Genomic DNA, 20,062 nt, shown 5'->3' on the forward strand with positions numbered 1-20,062 from the left:
ATTTTATTAACATTTATGGACAATTTTAATTCATTAAAATTCACATTAAAATAAATGTAATTATAAAGCACTACCACACTGCAACGGTCGCGATTACACTAGCGGGAGAGATCTCTAAGAGACAGTTTAAAAGTGCAATTCGGGTACAGCACAGCCGTCTGTGGAGTTGACATTGGCCGTAAAAATATTTTGTTACTTATTTGTAGCGTGACTTTGCTTTCATATTTATACGTTACACTTACTAAATTTAACATTTACATGAAATAAGTATATTAAATTATGTAATCTTTTAAGTGGTTTTAGCTTGCGGGAAATATTTCTAAAATGTTCACATTTATTTTTATGTCAGGATTGTGTTGATGTCAATTTATTACATGAGGTGATTTTAAAAGTGTTTGTTGGTGTTAAATTTTTTTTGCATGTGTAGTTTTATTAAAATAATAGATGTTGAATACGTAGTGACCCTGTAAAGCACTTTCCCTGTGGACTCGACCCACCTCGACCTCAATGCTTTTTATTCTCCGTTATCAAATTATATTGTTATGAATTTTTTAGTAAGACTATAAAAAAAAAACGCTGTAAATAGTAAATGGTATCTCCTGAAATGCCCAGTGTCTGTTATAGATGAAACATTTTGTACTTTATTTATTAGTTTATTCAGACTTAAATGTTGCATTTTTATCTTTAGTTTGCTATGTTTATGTTACAAGGAAAAATATTTCATTGTTGTTCCTGATTTAACTCAAAAATGCTAACTTTTTTAGACAACTTATTTAATTGATACTGTCGCTTTAAACTCAGAGCAACACTTCTCGTCAAGACTTTGGATGCGCGCCAATCTATCCATACTTCTAGTGACATTGACAGCTGTCAGCCAGGGACGTGACATTTATGCCGATAATCTAGAGTTGCGCCAATTCTACAGCATGGTACTAATTTTGTTCTTAACACTAATAAAACTAGCACTACTCCATAGCTTTGTTGTCATTTAAATTCCCCGTTGATATGAGGAATTCCCGATCGAGTAGTTACCTAGGGTATTTACTGTAAATCTAGGCCTTTGTCCTTATTGTCTATATTAATTTTGCGCCCTTCTTGTGAAATCATGGGATTTACGTCAAGTTGTGACAAAGTTGTTTATGAGTTGGCAGTTAGTGAACTTAAAGTTAGGTGTTATGACAAAAATACTAACTTTCGTGCTTTAGTAAGGTATTTTTATTAACGTTTAATTAAAATTTGTTATAAATAAAATACGTCCAATTTTGATAATTTGTAAATAAAGTATTTATTATCAGAATTATGTTTTATTACTTATTGGTTTTCCTGTTTGATGTTCAAATAATACATGTATAACATGATTCCATCTTAATTTTACAAGTATAAATTATATCTAAGTTACATTTGAATAAAGTAACAACCATACTTTTTGTTAATTGAAGTTACATTTCTGTACAATTTCTTTTACATTTTTAATCTATGCAAATTATATTTTGCATCAAGATATATCAGAATTAATTAAAAAATACGAATAACTACAACACGACACAACACATAATTAATATTTTTTTAAAAACAAAAACATTGTTCGGCTTTGAGCGGTTTCGTCTTATTTTATATCGATACACACTTGAACGTTTAATTTTTTTTACATTAGCTATTACAGCTTTCCTCACTAATTTTTAGGTTATCTGTTTTAATTCATTGTTATTATTTCGATTTTCCAACTAACTCCAATAAAGAACATTTACGATTTATAACAGTGCCATCTTACGGAAAACGCATGCACTAAAAAATTAAAATTTTTATTTACCCGAATTGTTCATACTCTTAGTATTTTCACTTTTATTTAACATTTTTTGTACCAAAAAATATTTGTTTTGCGTTAATTACTTAAGCTTTCCTGCAGTTTTCGATATAACAATTAAAAATATAAAACGAGTTTTTGGAATTGTAAAAAGTTGTACTTACAAATAGACATTTTTTTATTTTCTATCCAGGAATGTTCTCTAAAGCAACCTTAATAATATTTGTACTTCATTTATCAATTTTTAGGTTAAACCAACATCAATGCCTTGTGCCATATATTTATCGTTAGAAAAATCTAGTTTAAAACATTCAACACTGACTCAAAGAATGTTCGAGATGACTTAAATAGACATTATTCGTGTAAATGCTTATGTTTGTAACAATTCGATGATTTTCACTTAAGTATACATTGCCATAAAATTTTATTTCTAACCTAAAAACTAAATCTAAAGCTAATTATCACAGCACATATACTTAATACGTAACTAAATACATTTGGTCTATTGTGTTCACCGCTGGACGTCCAGAAATGTCTATGCCTTTTGCAGTTGTCGTGTTTATCTTCTGTTAAGCACATTGCATATGCCATGAGGTGGGGTACCACATTTTGTTCATAGCTGGCGGTGAAGAGATGCTGCCAAGGCCCAAGGGCAAACACGGCAACATCCTCACCGCCGTGAGTCTCCGAGTCTAGCGGCACCAAGCTTGGATACGAATAGTCCAAAGCGCCTGTAAGAATTTAATAGCAAAGATTTCAGAACAATGATAAATCTATCACATGTTTTTAATATTGCTGTATAAGTATATCAGGATTCTTACCATTTATAAATCTATCCTGCAAAGTAACGTCAACTCTTCCATCTGCGGCAATAGATGGCGCTTTACCGTTAGCATAACTGATAGTGGTGTAAGGTTTATCGTCGAATCCTTTTGCAGTGTCTACAGCGCCCAGGATATCATTACCTCGTGAGGGGTAACCTGCTACAGTCATTGTGTGCGCGTGGTCTGAACTGACCACTATCAAGGTATCACTCTCATCAGTCAGAGCCCTAGCTTTCTTTACAGCTTTGGCGTATTCCACCGTCTCGTCGAGAGCCAGACGAGCGTAGCTGTCATGATGTGCGTGGTCTATTCTTCCACCTGGAACATTGAATAACAACTTTTAGTTTGGTTTTCGAGATTTGTTACCAAACATCTAGCCATACTAGGTCTATGTTTTGAGCAGATAATAGTTTTCGCCCACGATTCTATCCGCGTGGAATTAAAACAAAACTAAATTGCCTATGTTTTCTTCCAGACTATCCTCTATATCGCAAATATCATCGATATACGTTCAGCAGTTTAGCCTACAAACTTTAACAAACACCCATCCATCAATCTACAGTTTTGCCTCTATGAAATTAATAGTAAGATTTTCATAAAATACATAGGTGTAACCAGTTCAGTGTCATTGGACGAAAAATAATAAAGTTGTGTTTACACTACGAGATAAAATAAATAAAGGTAATAGAAGTTATTGGTACAATGCCACTAGTAATTGGTTTCGTCTAAGAGCCATTGTGGAATTTATAATTATTTTAATGATCACAGATTTAATGTTGATTGAATCCCGCTGTTTTATCGTTAGGTAAAGGCAAATAATCATTTTGTACAGATTAATCTATATCTATACTATCTTGACTATTATAATAAAGCGTAAACATACACTTCTTTGTTGCCTAAGATGTCAGCAATTAATACACACTTTCAATAATCCTTATTTTAATAAAAATCCCTACACTTACGTCACGCTTTATGCTGTATATTTCACGCCATTAAACTTAGGGGGTAAATATTTTGGACAAAAACCCTAATGTGGGAAAGAGACCATAAGTTGCTGCCAACATCAAGGAAGCAAGGTTGCCATGGTTTGTCATAATGTCATATCATTTTGACATTTGCAATTGATAATTTTATGCGGATGAAGAAGAACAATTATTTGGTAAATTGTTAGGTCAAATAAATCTCAAAAAAATTAGAATGGTTGCTTTAATAGTCTTTTGTAAAACTCACCTTCCACAAACAGAAAATATCCTTTTTCGCTTCTACTTAACATTTTAATGGCGACTTCAACCATCTCTTCTAGAGAGGGCTGATTGTGTGCCTTCAAGTGGTATTCCATATGATCATCGTTGAATAGTCCAAGGAGATACTCCGGCAGATCATCAGAATTGAATACCTGGAAGAAGAGTAGCCAATAGTATGACATAGGTAGTTAACCAGATTCTATGAAACCAATTTAGTAACAGAAATAATATTGTCCGTTGTTAAAGTGAAATTAGAACCAGGAATTGTTTTATTAGACCTAAATGGTGTTTAAGTTAGCTGACATTTGTTTAAGAAAGAAGTTAGATAATTGAGTTTTCTCACTCATCAACTTGCCCTTATCCCTAACGGAGGATCGGCACAGTATGTGCTGCTCTTTCATACATCTTTATCAGCCGTCATATCTGAATCCGCTCCTGTCTTAAGCATATCCTCTTTCACCCAATCCATCCATACTTTCTTCGGTCTTCCTCTACCTTTGTAGCCATCCACAGTCAATCTTAACACTTTTTGGTTTATGTCCCCATCGTTTCGTCGCATTATGTCCATACCACAACATAGCCCCCTATAAAAATATAATCTTGATACGTCACCGATGTTCTAAAATTGCTGTTTCCCTAAGGCTAGCTTTAATTTTAGTAACCCAATATATAGTGCATACCTTCAACAGCTCAGCTCTGTCGGTGACGTATTGATGAGAGGCGTTCTTCTCTACTTTATCCTCGTGCCACTTCTCCGCCAGGTCGAGGCCGTCAAGCCGCACTCCCGTACCGTTTAGCAGCAGACTGGTCGTGTTGGGGAAGAATTCTTTCCTTCCACCGCCCATTATTACCTGGAAATTGATAATTTTGATACTTTTATAACGTTATTTAAGAATACTGTGATACATGTGTCTTTTTTGCATAGGAATCCAATAGAAAGTTTCATACTCTTGTAGATATATTATGCGAAAAATGGCGACGTCTCTTAGCACACTTATTGTTTGAAGAATGGAATAATTATCATTTAATGTACTCAGTGATGTTTTATTTGGATTTAAAAGTTAAAAACTTATGAGATATCTTTATTAAACGGTTTGGTCTTAGCCTCGGGGACGTAATAAACATGAATAATACAAGACGCATTTAATTCAACGTTCACTGGCCATTATTTAGCAATCACTCAACCCCTGCTTTTTACCGTTTGCGAATAAAAACCTGTTCTGGCAGAAATATTTGGCTGCATGTTTCGTAACACAAATACTTCATAATCTCATACGATTGTGTTCTTTTAACATTTTATATTTTAGTTAAATTCGTATTGGATCGTTTTGTTTTCTGTATTTTTTAATAAAGAAAGTAAGAATAAATTATTACGGAATTTGAAAACAATGTGACGATTTCAAATACAACTTGTGCTTCTTGTTGTCGACAGGTATACGATTGTTAGATTAGTTAGTATCAAATGTTTTGTATAAAAACATTGTACATTCACGTAATAATGAAGAGTGTAATGACTGTGAGATAAGGCGTCAATTACCAGGCTGGTGACGGTAATGTCTTGTACCAAGGTCAACATCGCAAATGAGGATTTAATAAGGTTTGCTAAAACTCTCGATCTAAAGTTACTTGTTAATCTATACATTTGTTAGGAGTGCAATCAATCGGACAGTAAACTCTAGATTACTGACTACTGTATTACTGGCGTAACAACTTTCTCATGTTAGTTATGATTACTAGGACCTCACGCCGCTTCAATCTTGCTGAACGGGAGATGTTTGAAACGTACTTCTACATCTATACTCTATACTAATATAATAAAGCGTAAATACACACTACTTTGTGGCGTAAGATGTCACCAATCACAGAATATTTTGAATAAGTCTTTTTTTTAATAAAAAGCCCTACACTTACGTCACGCTTTAGACTATAAATTTTAACGCCATTAAACTAAGGGGGGTAAATATTTTGGATAAAACGCTGATGTGGGAAAGAGACCATAAGTTGCTGTCAACATCAAGGAAGCAAGGTTGTCATCTTGTCATGTCATTTTGACATTTGTAATTGCACGGGAACAGCTAGTTAGAGATAACGCACAGACTAAATAAAGTGAGTTTTTTTTCCATGTGGCCGAAGTAATAGTGAAAGCTGGTGGAGTCAGAAGTAAAAATCAACCAGTGACTAAGATTTATATACCTAATTGAATTTGCTGCTTATACCATGAAAATTTTGTTTCACGTTTTTTTGCTATGGTGCTCATGATGCTGTGCTAAATAAATATTTATTGTTTTAAGATTAAAGTTCAAATTTGACTAAGTGGAATCAGTTGTTTTATTTTATAGTAAAGCGTTTATTAAAACGTTAATAAAATAAACATAATCGCATGATGTTGTTGACTCAAGTGATGTTTCATATTTAATATTGAATAATTATTCTAGACTAGCTGTCGCCCGCGACTTCGTCCGTGTGAGATTAAAAAATAAAAGACAGTAGCCTATGTTAAACAGACCTCTATGTTTATGCCAAATTTCATAAAGATCATTTCGGCAGTTCATGCTATAAATTCTAACAAACTACCATCCATCGCATTTATATTAGTAAGATACGTGTAGCTTTTTTTTGAATTATTAAAAGAGCTCCTACCTTAAACTGTCGACCGGGATTGTTCATTATGAGTTGGTATGCGATGTCCCGGCATCCCAGAGACAAGCATTCATCTGGCACGTCTGCATCGCTCTCCCAGTTCCTCTCTGATGTGTGGGCGTACATCCCAGCTGGTGACGCGTGGGTTACCCGCGTTGTTGTCACAAGACCTAGAATTAAATAGAATTTAGAAGACAAGATCTAGTACAAAATCCTCGATCACGGAGTATTGACAGATGGCAGTGTGTGCATTCATAATTGTACGAAGTGTTTTATTTGTTTTTTTTTTTTTGTAAATATTATCCACGGTGTGAATAAACTGTTTTTTTTTTTAAGTGTCAGTCAAAGACAATATGTCGAATTTGCTATGGTATATACGAACTAAACTATCGCACAACTGATTAGTCGCACTTTTATTCGTGCGAGCTTATATGGAAGTGCGCTTATTCGCTTTTTAGTTTTGCCACTAAACAGTTGAATACACTGCGCACAACAGCCAAGCGATAGTTTAGTCAAAGATGTGCGTCCGCTCTAATTCTCAACTATCATACTTCATACTAATATTATAAATGCGAAAGTTGAAATGGATGGATGGATGGATGTTTGTTAGAGTTTGTAGCCTAAACGGCTGAACGGATTGCGATGAAATTTGGTGTAGATGTAGAGGATATTCTGGAAGAGCACATAGGCTACTCACTTTGTTTTTTTTTTTTAATTCCACGCGGACGGACTTGCGGGTGAAATCTAATCTATCAGATTTAACAGTGGTAGTGCCCGGTTTAACATCTTAGCACGAATGGGCCGGCACGCCCGGTGTAATACCACGACCATACAGAAGACAGGCGTGAAATGGAAGCAATTCCGTGTTTCGTCTGATGAGTGTGGTGCCGGAGGCCTAACTTAAGTCCCTTTCTCTTTACCACTCTTTTCTTATAAGGAGAGGATGGGAAGGGGAAGTGGATTTGACGGCGGAGGAGATGCATAGGAAAGGGAAATATCCTCTTTATGTGGGTCTCCTCCTCCGTCGGATAAGGGTAGGCAACGCATCTGCAATTGCGGATGTCTATGGGCAGCCGTCGCTTCGCCATTTTGGCGAATTCAAGTGGCCGCCTGCTCGTTTGCCACCTCATGTTATAAAAAAAAAAAAGATTGCAGATTTAAGGATCTAAATTCACAGTGACCTTAACTACAAATTGTTCATATTATACGTTAGTGGTGACGTAAATCAATTGAAATATTATTTCATTCAATGGGATTGGTTTATTACTCTTTGTCCATCCTTGTTTTTTATCGTGCATTGTTATGACGGTTCAGCTTAGGTTGTGAATTTAACTAGTGTATTTAGTAACATTTCCCATATCATTTGTAATGCATCTTTTGAATACACGTCCTTGAAAGTTGTGCTCTTCATAGATATGTAATTTTTTGATTATTTTACTTAATATAGGACAACATTGTTATCCTTTATATTAAAAGGTGAGATAATAATGGACCAAATAATCGTAATTCAGGGTTATATCAGTTCTCGTCTTACCAGTTCTTCGCTTAAGAAGTGTAAACTCATCTAAAGAGAATCTATACAGGATGTCCCTATATGGATAATCCTGAAACCACCTACAATACATCAAGGGTTACGATTGTTTTTTTCTGAACGTGTGATAGGTGTATAGTGGGTTTTAAGATTGTCCATTAATTACGGGACACCCTGTATACGTAGAATGGTATCCGATTTATTTTGAATCCCGCCATTAACTACAATTCGTAAACGATCGTCCTTTGTTTGTATTCCGGTATGTAAGAACTTTAAAAATGTAAGCTTATTAAAGAGTGACTTCTTATTTAGCTTACCTACATCCAGGCCACTATCCAAAGCCCATTGTCCAATAGACGAGGCCCAATTCTTCTCGTGGAGCTGCGGGTGGCATGCTCCTCTAGTCACGTTGCCGTCAAGCCCTATGACGCCGTACTTTGTCTTCACACCAGTAAGGTAAGAGGTGGCCGTGCACGCGGAATCCGGCACTTGAGCGTCGATGCAGTACGTCTGAAAAATAGTAATATTTAGTTTATATTTAAATAGTATGGTTTGTTAGTTTTTAGTAAATATTTTTGACGGAGAAGATAAAATTAGAAAGTACAGTCGTGGAAATATACGGTGCTCCATTATATGACAATTGCCTTTACAAATTCTGCCTTTACTCACATTTAACCAATAAGGTAGCACAAACGACAGTACAATAAAAAAAACAATTAGACACGTATTAGTGATTCAAACATATTTGGTAACAAAACGTTTTAACGACTATATTTTCAGGCAGTTAGTTTACCTGATTGTAAAGTTTTTGTAGCTTTGAATAAATCAACCAATATTCAGTTAGAGCATCGGTGGCTCAGTGGTTTAAACACTTGACTTGTAATCTACAGGTTTTGGGTTCGAATCCCGCCATGTATCAATGTGATTTTCGATTTTTCGAATTTTCATATGTACATGATTTACCAGACGTTCTCACGGTGAAAGAAAACATCGTGATGCAACCTGCACATATCGGAGAAGAAATTTAAAGATATGTGTGAAGTCAACCAACCCACATTGGGCCAGCGTGGTTGACTATGGCCTAGTCACCCCGTATTAGGGTAGGCTCTGAGCCCCTCGGTGGGGACGTATAGTGGAGCTGGTGATGATGAAGATCGGGTGCACAATTTTGACTAATACATCGCACAACTGTTGTGCGATTGTCGATTGTTTCGCAACTCATTCAACAACAGTGACTAAAAATCGAGTAATGTCCGCACCTACATATAAGCTCATAAGAAACTAGACTAAACGGTTGTGTTAGTTTAGTCAAAAATGTGCGTGTCCTCTAAGTATAACTTCAAAGACACTTAAAATGCCTGACCATTAACAGAAATCGAATAGTTTTTCACTATTACGTATGTTATTTAAACGTGATAGACGTATGTCTTCAAATGCTAGTCTAGAATTTTCAGCTCAATAGTAATTGAAGATTTTATTGAATGGTCATAATTACCATACATGATGACTGACAACTCTTTTGAATCCTCACTGCCAAGACCATAGTATTGTCAACTAACCTTGGTTCGTGTCGACGAGTAAGCGATATTATTTCCTTCTACGTTTCCTTTTGTTGTCTTAATATTATCACCATTACGGCTCAGTGGTTAGATTTGAAGGTCTTGAGTTCGAATTCATCATTTTTATGAGTGTTATTGAAATTGATTTAATATAGTGTTTAAAATCCACGCATAAATGTGGTGTTTATTCGAGACTTTTATTTTAATAAATCTTACTAATATTATAAATGCAAAAGTTTAGCTGGATGGATTTTTATTAGACTTTGTAGCCTAAACAGTTGAAGGGATCTCGATGAAATTTGGCACAAATGTAGAGGATAGTCTGGAAGCACACATAGGCTACTTTCTTTTGTTTTTTTATTACGCGCGGACGAAGCCGGGGGCGAAAGCTAGTACCTTAATAACACAAGTGATTGATTTATTGCTATTATTGTACACAAATATTAGACACTAGCTTTCGCCAGCGATTCCGTCCGCGTGGAATTAAAAAAAAACAAAAGTAGCCTGTGCGTTCTTCCAGACTATCCTCTACATCTATACCAAATTCCATCGAAATCCTTTCAGCCGTTTAGGCTACAAACTCTAACAAACATCCATCCATCCATTCATCTAAACTTTCGCATTTATAATATTAAGTATGATTAGTATGAAGTATGAATTAAGTCTACATAAAACGTGACAGTCGTTATCAATAAAATTTACATAATGCAAAAGTGAATTGATAAAAACATGTTCTGCAACAATTGTTCTTGTTTAAACCTTGACTCAACTGAAAGTGAAAATTGTTGTATTTATAGCATACTTGCTTCTGCCCGCGACTCCGTCCGCGTTGAATAAAAGAAACAAAAGTGAGTCTAGGTTTCCTTCTAGACTATCCTCTACATCTATATTAAATTTCATTAAAATCCGTTCAGCCGTTTTGACTACAAACTCTAACAAACATCCATCCATCTAAACTTTCGCATTTGTAACAGTAAGTTAGATGTAGTCAAAGAATTATATTCGCTTCCCACTTATCGAATGTCCTACAGCAAACTTATATTCTAGCTACATTTTAGAACGTAATTATATTTAACTAGCTGTTGCTCACGACTTCGCCTGCGTGATATTAAAAAATATAGATGTTGTGTATGTGTATGTATTGAACGTGTTTCCGAACTGGCGGCTGTGCCCGCCGTCTATGTGACAGCTACTTAAATAAACAGTCTGTGCTAAGCAAGCTATCTTTCAATACTCCCAATACGTAACAATAGCCTATGTCACTCACAGATAAATTACCTTTCTAACGGTGAAAGAATTTTTAATATCGGTCCAGTAGTTATTGAGTTGTTTCAATACATACAAAAATACAAATCTTGTCTTTTTATAATATTAGTATAGATAGATAACTTAACGACAGTAATTATGAGTTGTTAATGCTCCATTATGAATATTTGTAAAGGAAAATATTTAAACGCTGTTACAAAAACTTTATTATAATATTATGGACGGACACGAAGGAAAACCGATAGAGAATGCTAATCGGTTGTAAAGAAATTCTCAATGTCAAAGAACAATAGAAACCTTCCCGTTGTATTAGGAAAAATAAAACATGCACTGTTTGTTACATTGAGTACGTTTCCGGGAGTTAATTTAAACATCCTTTATTTAAAATACGAAGAAATTAAATATCACGGAACCATTTCTCTGTAACTAGCATTTAACTAAAACCACGCGGAATAAAAAAATCAAATAATCTGTCCTTACAGACTACATTCTAAATCTGTTCCAAATTACATCCAGATCCGATCTTAACTTGCACATCTTACATCATCATCCCAGGTGGATCCCTTATCTCTTACCCTCCGTAAGCACAGTATGTCGGCACAGTATGTGCTGCTCTTCCATACATCTCTATCAGCCGTCATATCTGAATCCACTCCTTTTTTAAGCATATTCTCTTTCACACAATCCATCCATACTTTCTTCGGTCTTCCTCTTCCTACATCTTACAATTATTATAAATGCGAAAGTTTGGATAGATGAGTAAAACTCAAGTTACGTAGGTACGCATATGATAAAGTTATCGAATAAAAACACTAACGAATGTTTAAACGTAGCTAGGAAACCATCGATTAATGTTGTTAACAGTATTAAGAGTATTTTTAACTTACAATCAGGAATACTCTGCGATGAAATGACATATGAATGCAGTATCGTAATTATTCAATAAACTTTAATAGATTCTCCACGCTAATTCTGTTGCATTCGATCTGGGTTATATCATATGTCCGGTAATTGCTTAAACGTATGTTGTGTGTAGATATAGAGAGGTTAGTTGAGAACTAGCGGTCACCTGGATGCGTCGAAATAGCGAAGCTACCTTTTACCATAGGCATTTGCAATTGCAGATGTGTTGCCTAATTTTAATGGGGAGGACGCACAGAAAGAGCTTTCCACCCTTCTTATGTGTCCCTTGCCTAATTTACTACCCCTTCCCATAATTATCTAATAAGGAAATATTTTGCAAGGTAAACGAATTAAACACTTTTGGTATAAACAAATATACGAGCATTTTGAAAGGTGATTGTTTATTTAATTTTGTACCTTTGTGTTATGTCTTTGGAATGCTAGTCATTAGTAAATACTTTTCTGTCTTGGAAATATTGAAGCGATATTTTTTTCTATAATTCAATAAATCGCGTATTGTACAGCCTTCGCTAATATTTCCTAAATCGTGACACTTCGTCTTCTGTTTGGAAAATGCCTTACTCGTTACGTACTGTCGTGTAATGTTCCGCTCGAAAGACTGTAGCGAGTCACTGTTTTGGTAATTTACGTTTTATGCTTGACTGTACAAGTTTTAAGAAGTCTTCAAATTGTCAGGTTCATTATTTTGGAGTTCAAGCGTGACTTAATCATTTAAGATGTCACTTATTTAAAAGTCGTTTCAATATTTGGCCGTAAGTCTACTTTTAGTTCAACTCAACCACCTTGAAATCCGGTAAATCTTATCCTTACTAAGGTGTTAATAAAAACTTGCTTCTTAAATTTGGTTATATCAAGGAGAATATGAAATAAGTCTTTACTTAGACCAGCCTTATACTAAGCAAAAATTACCTATATACAAAAGAATTATTATATTTACTTAAGAGATCCAAAGCGATTCTCCATGACACAGTTCCATAGTAAACAATTTTTTTCCTTTTTGATCCGTGGCCCTTTTTCGTGTTAAATTCAATATTATAGAGTAAAAAAGGTGAAAACCAAGTTCACGTTTTTATAAATGATTGCAACATTTTCCACAATAGACTTGCAGTTTGATATTAACTTGATTATATTCAAAGAAAAATACAACAGGTCAAATAATTTTACTATCCTAATAGCAGCAAAAGATAGATCAGGTTTACGTGATCACGGTGTGCCGCAATACAATGATTTTCGGCAATATGTATAAATCTTTTTCAACCAAAGAGGTTGAATTCGAGCAGAATAATAACTGCAACCGGTTAAGCGACCAATAATTGGGTAAAGTCCCGTTGCTCCGGTGTTTCCCCCGCGAGCTTTCGTGACTGCAATATTCAAGTAATTTTGCAAGTACTTATATGTACATGATTTACAAAAAAACTATGTTCTCTGTGTTATCTGAGCAATTCATCTTTTTATATTTAAAGGGGGCGAACGGCGGGTAGGTACACCGAAGTATCAACGACGCCCATGGACATCCGCAACACCAGAGAAACTACAGATGCGTTGCCGGCCTTCGAGGAAATGGTAGGCTTTATGTCTGCGTAGGGGTTATGTTAATGAAAGTTGCCAGTGGACTAAACAGATAGATGATATCAATCCGTGTAGAATGTCATAATACTAAAATAACGATAAAAATAAATAAAACGTGATGAAAGGTTTCTGTACTGATTTTCAACGTCATTGTACTAAAAACCATCTACAAAGCTATCTAATCAAAGGATAAGGGAATATTACTCAATTAGTTGTACAAATGTGCCTAATCCGATAATCAAGTATTGCTGATAAACAATTATAAAAGGCATTAATTTCTACATTATTAAATTGATACGATGAGACAAAAACGATTAGACGCATAAAAGAATTTGTACTTAGATTATTCTGCTGAAACAATCAGCTATCAGAAAAGATTCAAGCCTGGCTATGCCAACGGGGTCGACAAATTGACAAAAATATCCAGAAAGTATGCAAAAAATTGACTGTTTTAATAGAACTAATTTTCGTCCACGTAGAATAAAAAAAAGTAGGTAGCCTATGTGTTTTTACAGATAATATTCTACATCTGTGCCACATTTCATTGAGATTCGTTTAGTAATTTGGGCTACAGACAAGCAGTTATCAATCAAAACTATCGTCTTTATAATATTATTAACAAGAAAAAAGTAATATTAAATCAAGTAAGATAATTTAGAACATCCTGTATACATAGTTTTGGTTGCATTATAAACTAAAGATCTCCTCTAGCAGGATGTATATAATAAAAGAAAAAAAACTTATAACTTCTTGATGCAACAGATTAGATAAAGTTTACCAGCAACATTATATTTCTAAAGATGCAAAAAATATATTATGTAATTCTAAATTCGCCAGGTCAGGTATTAACGCAGCCACTCGAATACAAGCTGTTTTATTTTAGCACAGGTTTATGCAATAGCCGATAATCTACTTCCAAAGTCGGTTTAACGAATAATCTTTTTTTCATTTTAGAATGTTATGCAACTTCTTAACTTTGATTGATTGGATTATGCAAGAAATTGATAAATGCCACAGATTTTTTTCGCGACAACGTATGTAATTTTTAAAATGTTCGTGAATCTTTTACGTAATGAGTAACTATCAGGACATTTAGTAGGATACCATAAGATTCGTCTATACGGGTACAAAATTTGTTATCAATTTCATTCCTTTTAAATCGACAGGCAATATCAGCATGGTTTCTTCTGTATTAGTATCGAAAGTTTGTAGGTAATTTTTTTTTTTACAAAAGTCACTTACCCTAGCCAGTCCGGTTACGGGGAATGTTTCAAACTCCAAAATGTTGTCTTCACCCAATCCTTGTTCCACTTGTCCTCCGTAAGTCCTGGCCGCCATTACAGTGGCCAGTGACATCCCATCGCCAATAAACATGATGCCGTTCTTCGCCTTATTAATATTCTTCGTCTCGTGTAGCTTTGCTTTCAGGGTTGTCGCTGCTGACTTCTTCCAGTATGAACCATGCTTCTCCTCTGGCGGGATATATACTGGGTTCATTATTGTATCCAATACCTTCTTTGGTTTCGGTACGTCTTCTGTAAAATAAGAATATTTATGTGTTAACTAGCTTTCGCTCGCGACTCCGTCCGCGTGGAATTAAAAAAAGGAGATAGTCTGTGTGTTCTTCCAGACAATCCTCTTCGTCTATGACAAATTTTATCGAGATCTCTAACAAACATCCATACACCCATCTAAACTTTAGCAGTTATAATGTTAGTAAGATTTGAATTTTAGCTCAGACACTTTATGTTTTGTTTAGTCAATTATTTTGGTTTTAAATAGATGGCGCTGATTTAAATATTAAATCGTTTGATGTAATTGTACTGGTTAATATCTTATTTCGCATATACGAGTGTATTAAATTACAACTATCAGGTGGATGTTATTGCCCTTGTTCATTATATGAAATTTAAAAACATATGACTTTTAAGAGCTAAAGGCGAGAATTTTCTCCGTACATCATTTAAAATATTCCTACTCGTAACCCTTGGGAAAATTCAAATTAAAACAAAACACAAAGATACGCGTAAGTCAATAAAGGTTGTTTTTTTCTTAATTCCTTAGTTTTACATGATCCGAGTCATGTTGCCTCAAGCTCAAAACGCACTAACATGCTAAATTATTATTCTCTTCGCATTCTTTAAATTCGGTCAAACGACTTGAATATTAGCATCAAAGAACAGACACATCTTTTATTTCGAAAAACTAAAGCGATTACTGCAATTTTATTACCAAATGCTTAGAATACATAACAGGTCTAGGATATGTTTATCTAATGCCAAGTTCACACTACGCTAGTAGTAGTAGGGGCTACGTTTTCGCAACTCCACGACTGGCGCGTATTTAGCGTAAGAATAGGACATGGATTACTCCAGCCAACTGAGCCCTCCGAAGAACTTCAAAAAAACCCTTTATATTGCCGATCTCTGGGAGCGATCTCAGCAAACCAAGATACCTATATAGATAGGCTAGTAATTTAATAGAGAAGTAACTCAGTTAAGAGTTTAAAAAAAAATGTAAATATGTAGCGCAAAAAATGATATTTAGAAATAAGACAAGTATAATATCGTAAATTTTAAAAAAGTTTAAGTTATAACAATGATATCATGTTGAAAATAGGAAAAAGTAAGCAACATCCCTGATCCAAGTGTTAGGGGTACGAGAGGGCAGCATAGAACCGCCTATAAAAATAAAAAAGTAGTTTAGTTACTAAAATGTGTCTGAATACGAGACATTTAGTGGAGTAGAGTTGATAATATTTTTTTTTTATAATATAAGGTGGCAAACGAGCAAGCGACTACCTGAATCCATCCTTCCTATGCGTCTCCTCCACCGTCAAATCCACTTTATCTTCCATCCTTTCCTCTTAAGAAAAGGGTGGAAAGGGAAAGGGACTAATATTAGGCCTCCGGCACCACACTCATCAGACGCAACGCGGAATTGCTTCCACTTCACGCCTGGTTTCTGTGTGGTCGTGGTATTACACCGGGCGAGCCGACCCATTCGTGCGAAGATGTTAAAGCGGGCTCTACCACTGTTAGACGAGAGTTAATCTACTTTAGCTCCTAAACTACTAGGTACTCGACTAACCGCATTATGCTTTAGTTAGCTCGTTAAGAGGTTCTTTAAAATACGAATACTATCGAGGTATACTTAAAATTGATTTAAGATAATAAAATTGAGACCAGCGCTTTTAAGACACAATTATCTAATCAGTAATGTGAATAATTACCACTTGAAATACGACTTAAAACCTAATAATATGTGGTATAGTTATATAATACTAGCTGTTCCCGACCGACTTCATCCGCATGAAATTATGAAAATTATATTTTATTGTTTACATTTGTCAAATTATCAATTACAAATGTCAAAATGACATGACATGACAAACCTTGCTGCTTTGATGTTGGCAGCAACTTATAGTCTCTTTCTCACATTAGGGTTTTTATCCAAAATGTTTACCCCCTAAGTTTAATGAAGTTAATATATATAGCCTAAAGCGTGACGCAAGTGTAGGGATTTTTATTAACAAAAGAATTATTCAAAAATATGCTGTAATTGCTGACATCTTAGGCAACAAAGAAGTCTGTGTTTACGCTTTATTGTAATAGTATAGATTTCTGCACCTTTTAGCGATAATTATTAATTAATAAGTAAGACTTTGTTAGTCTTTAATTTGTTCATTTATCCTCATATATGAAATGCCCTAGCGCGGAATTCCAGATCATACACCATATGACGTGTTGGGAAACATTATCAAACAAGTGTTATTCATAGAAAATATTAGAAGTAAATACTCGTATGTACAAAGAATTAAATGCACCGCGAGTCGTGTGAAGGAAAACGTCTATGAGAAATGACGGGAAAATAGCAAGAAAAAGGAAAAACGCTTTTATCACGTGAACCTGTTTTTGGTTATGTTATTATTCTATACATTTTAAATTAGTTTTTCCTTGTGTCTTTAATATTAGAATGAGTTTCCACGCCCGAAACATCCGTACAAGACATTGTTGGTTCATATTTTTCTAGGTGCAAGAAAGAGACGAAAGCATTTGTTTCTAAGATTTTGACCCACTGTAAGGCGACTGTTAAAAATTTTTGTTATAATAAATTGTAAGCGACATTATTAATAATAGTAACTTAAGAAGGACATTAAGTTAATAAGATTAATAACAACTTTTTAATATGTTAAGGAAAATGTATAGAAAATGGAATAAATTTACTTCTATATCCGTCTACAAATAAGCATTGAGGTTATTACAAAATAGAATGAATGAGATACATTTCGTGATTTAAATCTATAAGAGATAATGACAGCATTTCGTAAAATAATCAATAGATTATTATTGATAACGCACGTGCATCTAATTTTATGATGACAGATAATACAGAATTCATACGTGACAGTAACTGATGGTACAGAATAAAAATTTATTTGATACAATTAGATACAGATTATACAATTATATACAGTTATATATTATATTATATACAATTATAGTATTCGTACTAATACTATAAACGCTAAAGTTTAGATGGATGTTTGTTATGGTCTGTAGCCTAAACTAGGCTAAACTGTTCTCGATGAAATTAGGCATAAATGTAGAGCTGTAAGAACATATAGGTTACTAATTGTTTAAAGTTCGCGTAAAAGTAGTCGAGGTCGTAAGATATTATTTTTAAAAAATAAATTCGATAGTTTTGATCTTTTAATTAGCACTAAAAAAGACGATCGCCCAGTATGTTAAAAGTATGACGTCATTACGATAAAACAGACAGGTTTTTAATAAGTCAATTTGGTGTTGTTAGTTAATTTAAGTGATTATACTGTGAATATCCAGATGTATTACCTCTGTCTACCTACTATCCGACCTCCTACCTCCCTCTACCTCTTATTCGCCTTTTTGTTGTATTTTTTATTGAATTAGCTACCACACAAAGGATATAAGTAGATAGGCTTGCTCTTAAATTAATTGCATTAAATTCTGCCGATTTAAATTATGATTTAATTCGGCAATTAATTTAAAGGGTATTTTTTCTACTCTACATCGTTTGTATGGTCCCTATTTCGATGAAAAATCCAACTTGAATATTAACAAAAGTGATTGTCTTATAGTCTCTGATGTTATTGAGTATAAAAGTGAAATAAAATTAATTCCTATTTATTGATTGCGTTAAAACAACAGCTGTTAACTGGCTGTGCAAATTCTCGCCAGCCTTGGTGCGAGCTGCCTGCAGTTGACATTTGAAATGTTAAGAAAATGTTATTGTTCTCCTATGCTAATGTAAATGAACCAATTTTTGACGTGAACTAATTATGGCAATGTAATCAATAATTAAATGAAAATTTTATATTGTTTGTGTCGGATAAATTCAGAGAAATCATTTTTTTTTAATAAAAGAGCACAGGATAATTAGAATAGCATCGGTAATAATACGATGAAATTGGAGGGATGTTCTTACAACTGGATAAGGGTTGTAAGGACCTGATGTGGCTTTCAGATGAGCCTTTAGCAGTTTTGCGAGTCGTTTGTTAATTGTTTACGGCCACGTGAGTTAAGATATAAAAGTCTAGTCTAAAAGGCATCCTATGTTTATCCATATAAAATGGTTCCTCAAAATGTCCTTAAATATGTCCTTAATAACGTGACTTTTTTCATCAGTGTACATCATTGTGATTTAAATATCCATCTTGGTTTTTGTAAAAACTAAATTTAAAAATCTATTAAAACATACTACACTTTACAACGGTTTAATTTTTTTTTCATTTTTATAGATTTATTTAATTCCTAGAATCATTTTAATCTAAAAAATAGCGTCTAATATAATTGTATTTATTAAAAACCTTATTTTTTTAATCTATTAAATTTAAACAAACCTGCGAATATAATTACGGCGAAGGCGATTTGCGCCAACACGAGGAGATGCGCGCACGCCATCTCACGACTGAACGCCACCGCGTGGCTTCACCGACTGAACTGAACTGAACTGAACACAGACGACCACTGTACTGTGGACTTCGACCACTCGTGCGCAACCACCATTTTATACCATGACTTTTTAATCCGTTATTTACTAGTGATATTTATTATTATAAATATGTAAAAACCTTAATAAATAAAATACTTACTCCAATATAGAATAGAGAAATTCGGTAACTAAGTACACTATATACTGCCTGCTACTGTTGCTATTTTTAAGTGTTGCAAATAAAACAAAACCTCTTAAAATCAAGCAAGCGGAGGATTGATGAAAGAAATAAGTTATGGGCTCTAGAACACATGTAGCACTGTATTAATTCAACAAAACTGGAAGAAAACCACTAAATTATGTTATACTTTAAGATGATTTTACACACCTTTATTCAGATTCATATTGTTAATGACGAAAGAAATAAAATATATAATTATGAATCAATTGAATCTTCAAGTAAGGTTTTTATGAACAGAAACACTTTGAACAATACCCTAATAATTTATCTATTTAAAAGTATATTCGCTATGATCCACGTAAGACGATACGTACAACAATAAGTTATAAATTGAAAAAAAAAACACTCCTTCACTTGTTAAAACAATGACGCATGCAGAAGCCATTACTTATGTTTGATTTTTAAGACATAATATGTCGCAAAACATATAATGAGGAGCATTCTAAAGACAGAAAAAAAATGGTAAATACGAGTATATGTAAAATTA

At 34.1% G+C, this 20,062-nt stretch overlaps 1 protein-coding gene across 1 annotated transcript; it reads right to left on the reverse strand.

Moving 5' to 3' along the window:
- Positions 1–1,294: 1,294 nt before the first annotated feature.
- On the reverse strand, positions 1,295–19,359 carry LOC106108651 (membrane-bound alkaline phosphatase-like). Its single transcript, XM_013289905.1, has 8 exons — positions 19,243–19,359; positions 14,604–14,896; positions 8,361–8,553; positions 6,513–6,682; positions 4,553–4,723; positions 3,859–4,024; positions 2,626–2,946; positions 1,295–2,535 (listed from the first exon to the last, which is right to left on the reverse strand). The coding sequence occupies exons 1-8, from the start codon at positions 19,301–19,303 to the stop codon at positions 2,240–2,242; spliced, it is 1,671 nt and encodes a 556-aa protein (XP_013145359.1). The 5' UTR covers positions 19,304–19,359; the 3' UTR covers positions 1,295–2,239.
- Between the last annotated feature and the right edge of the window lie 703 nt (positions 19,360–20,062).

This window comes from Papilio polytes, unplaced genomic scaffold (genome assembly GCF_000836215.1).
Source record: "Papilio polytes unplaced genomic scaffold, Ppol_1.0 DF821511.1, whole genome shotgun sequence".
NCBI classification, from domain to species: Eukaryota; Metazoa; Arthropoda; class Insecta; order Lepidoptera; family Papilionidae; genus Papilio; species Papilio polytes.

Excerpts from the sequence above, each read along its gene's own strand:
- LOC106108651 (XM_013289905.1), bottom strand. The coding sequence starts at position 19,303 with ATGGCGTGCGCGCATCTCCTCGTGTTGGCGCAAATCGCCTTCGCCGTA. Across the intron at positions 8,554-14,603 it reads CCGTAACCGGACTGGCTAGG|ACGTACTGCATCGACGCTCA; the intron begins GTAAGTGACTTT and ends ACTATTTTTCAG. Across the intron at positions 6,683-8,360 it reads GGATAGTGGCCTGGATGTAG|GTCTTGTGACAACAACGCGG; the intron begins GTAAGCTAAATA and ends ATTTAATTCTAG.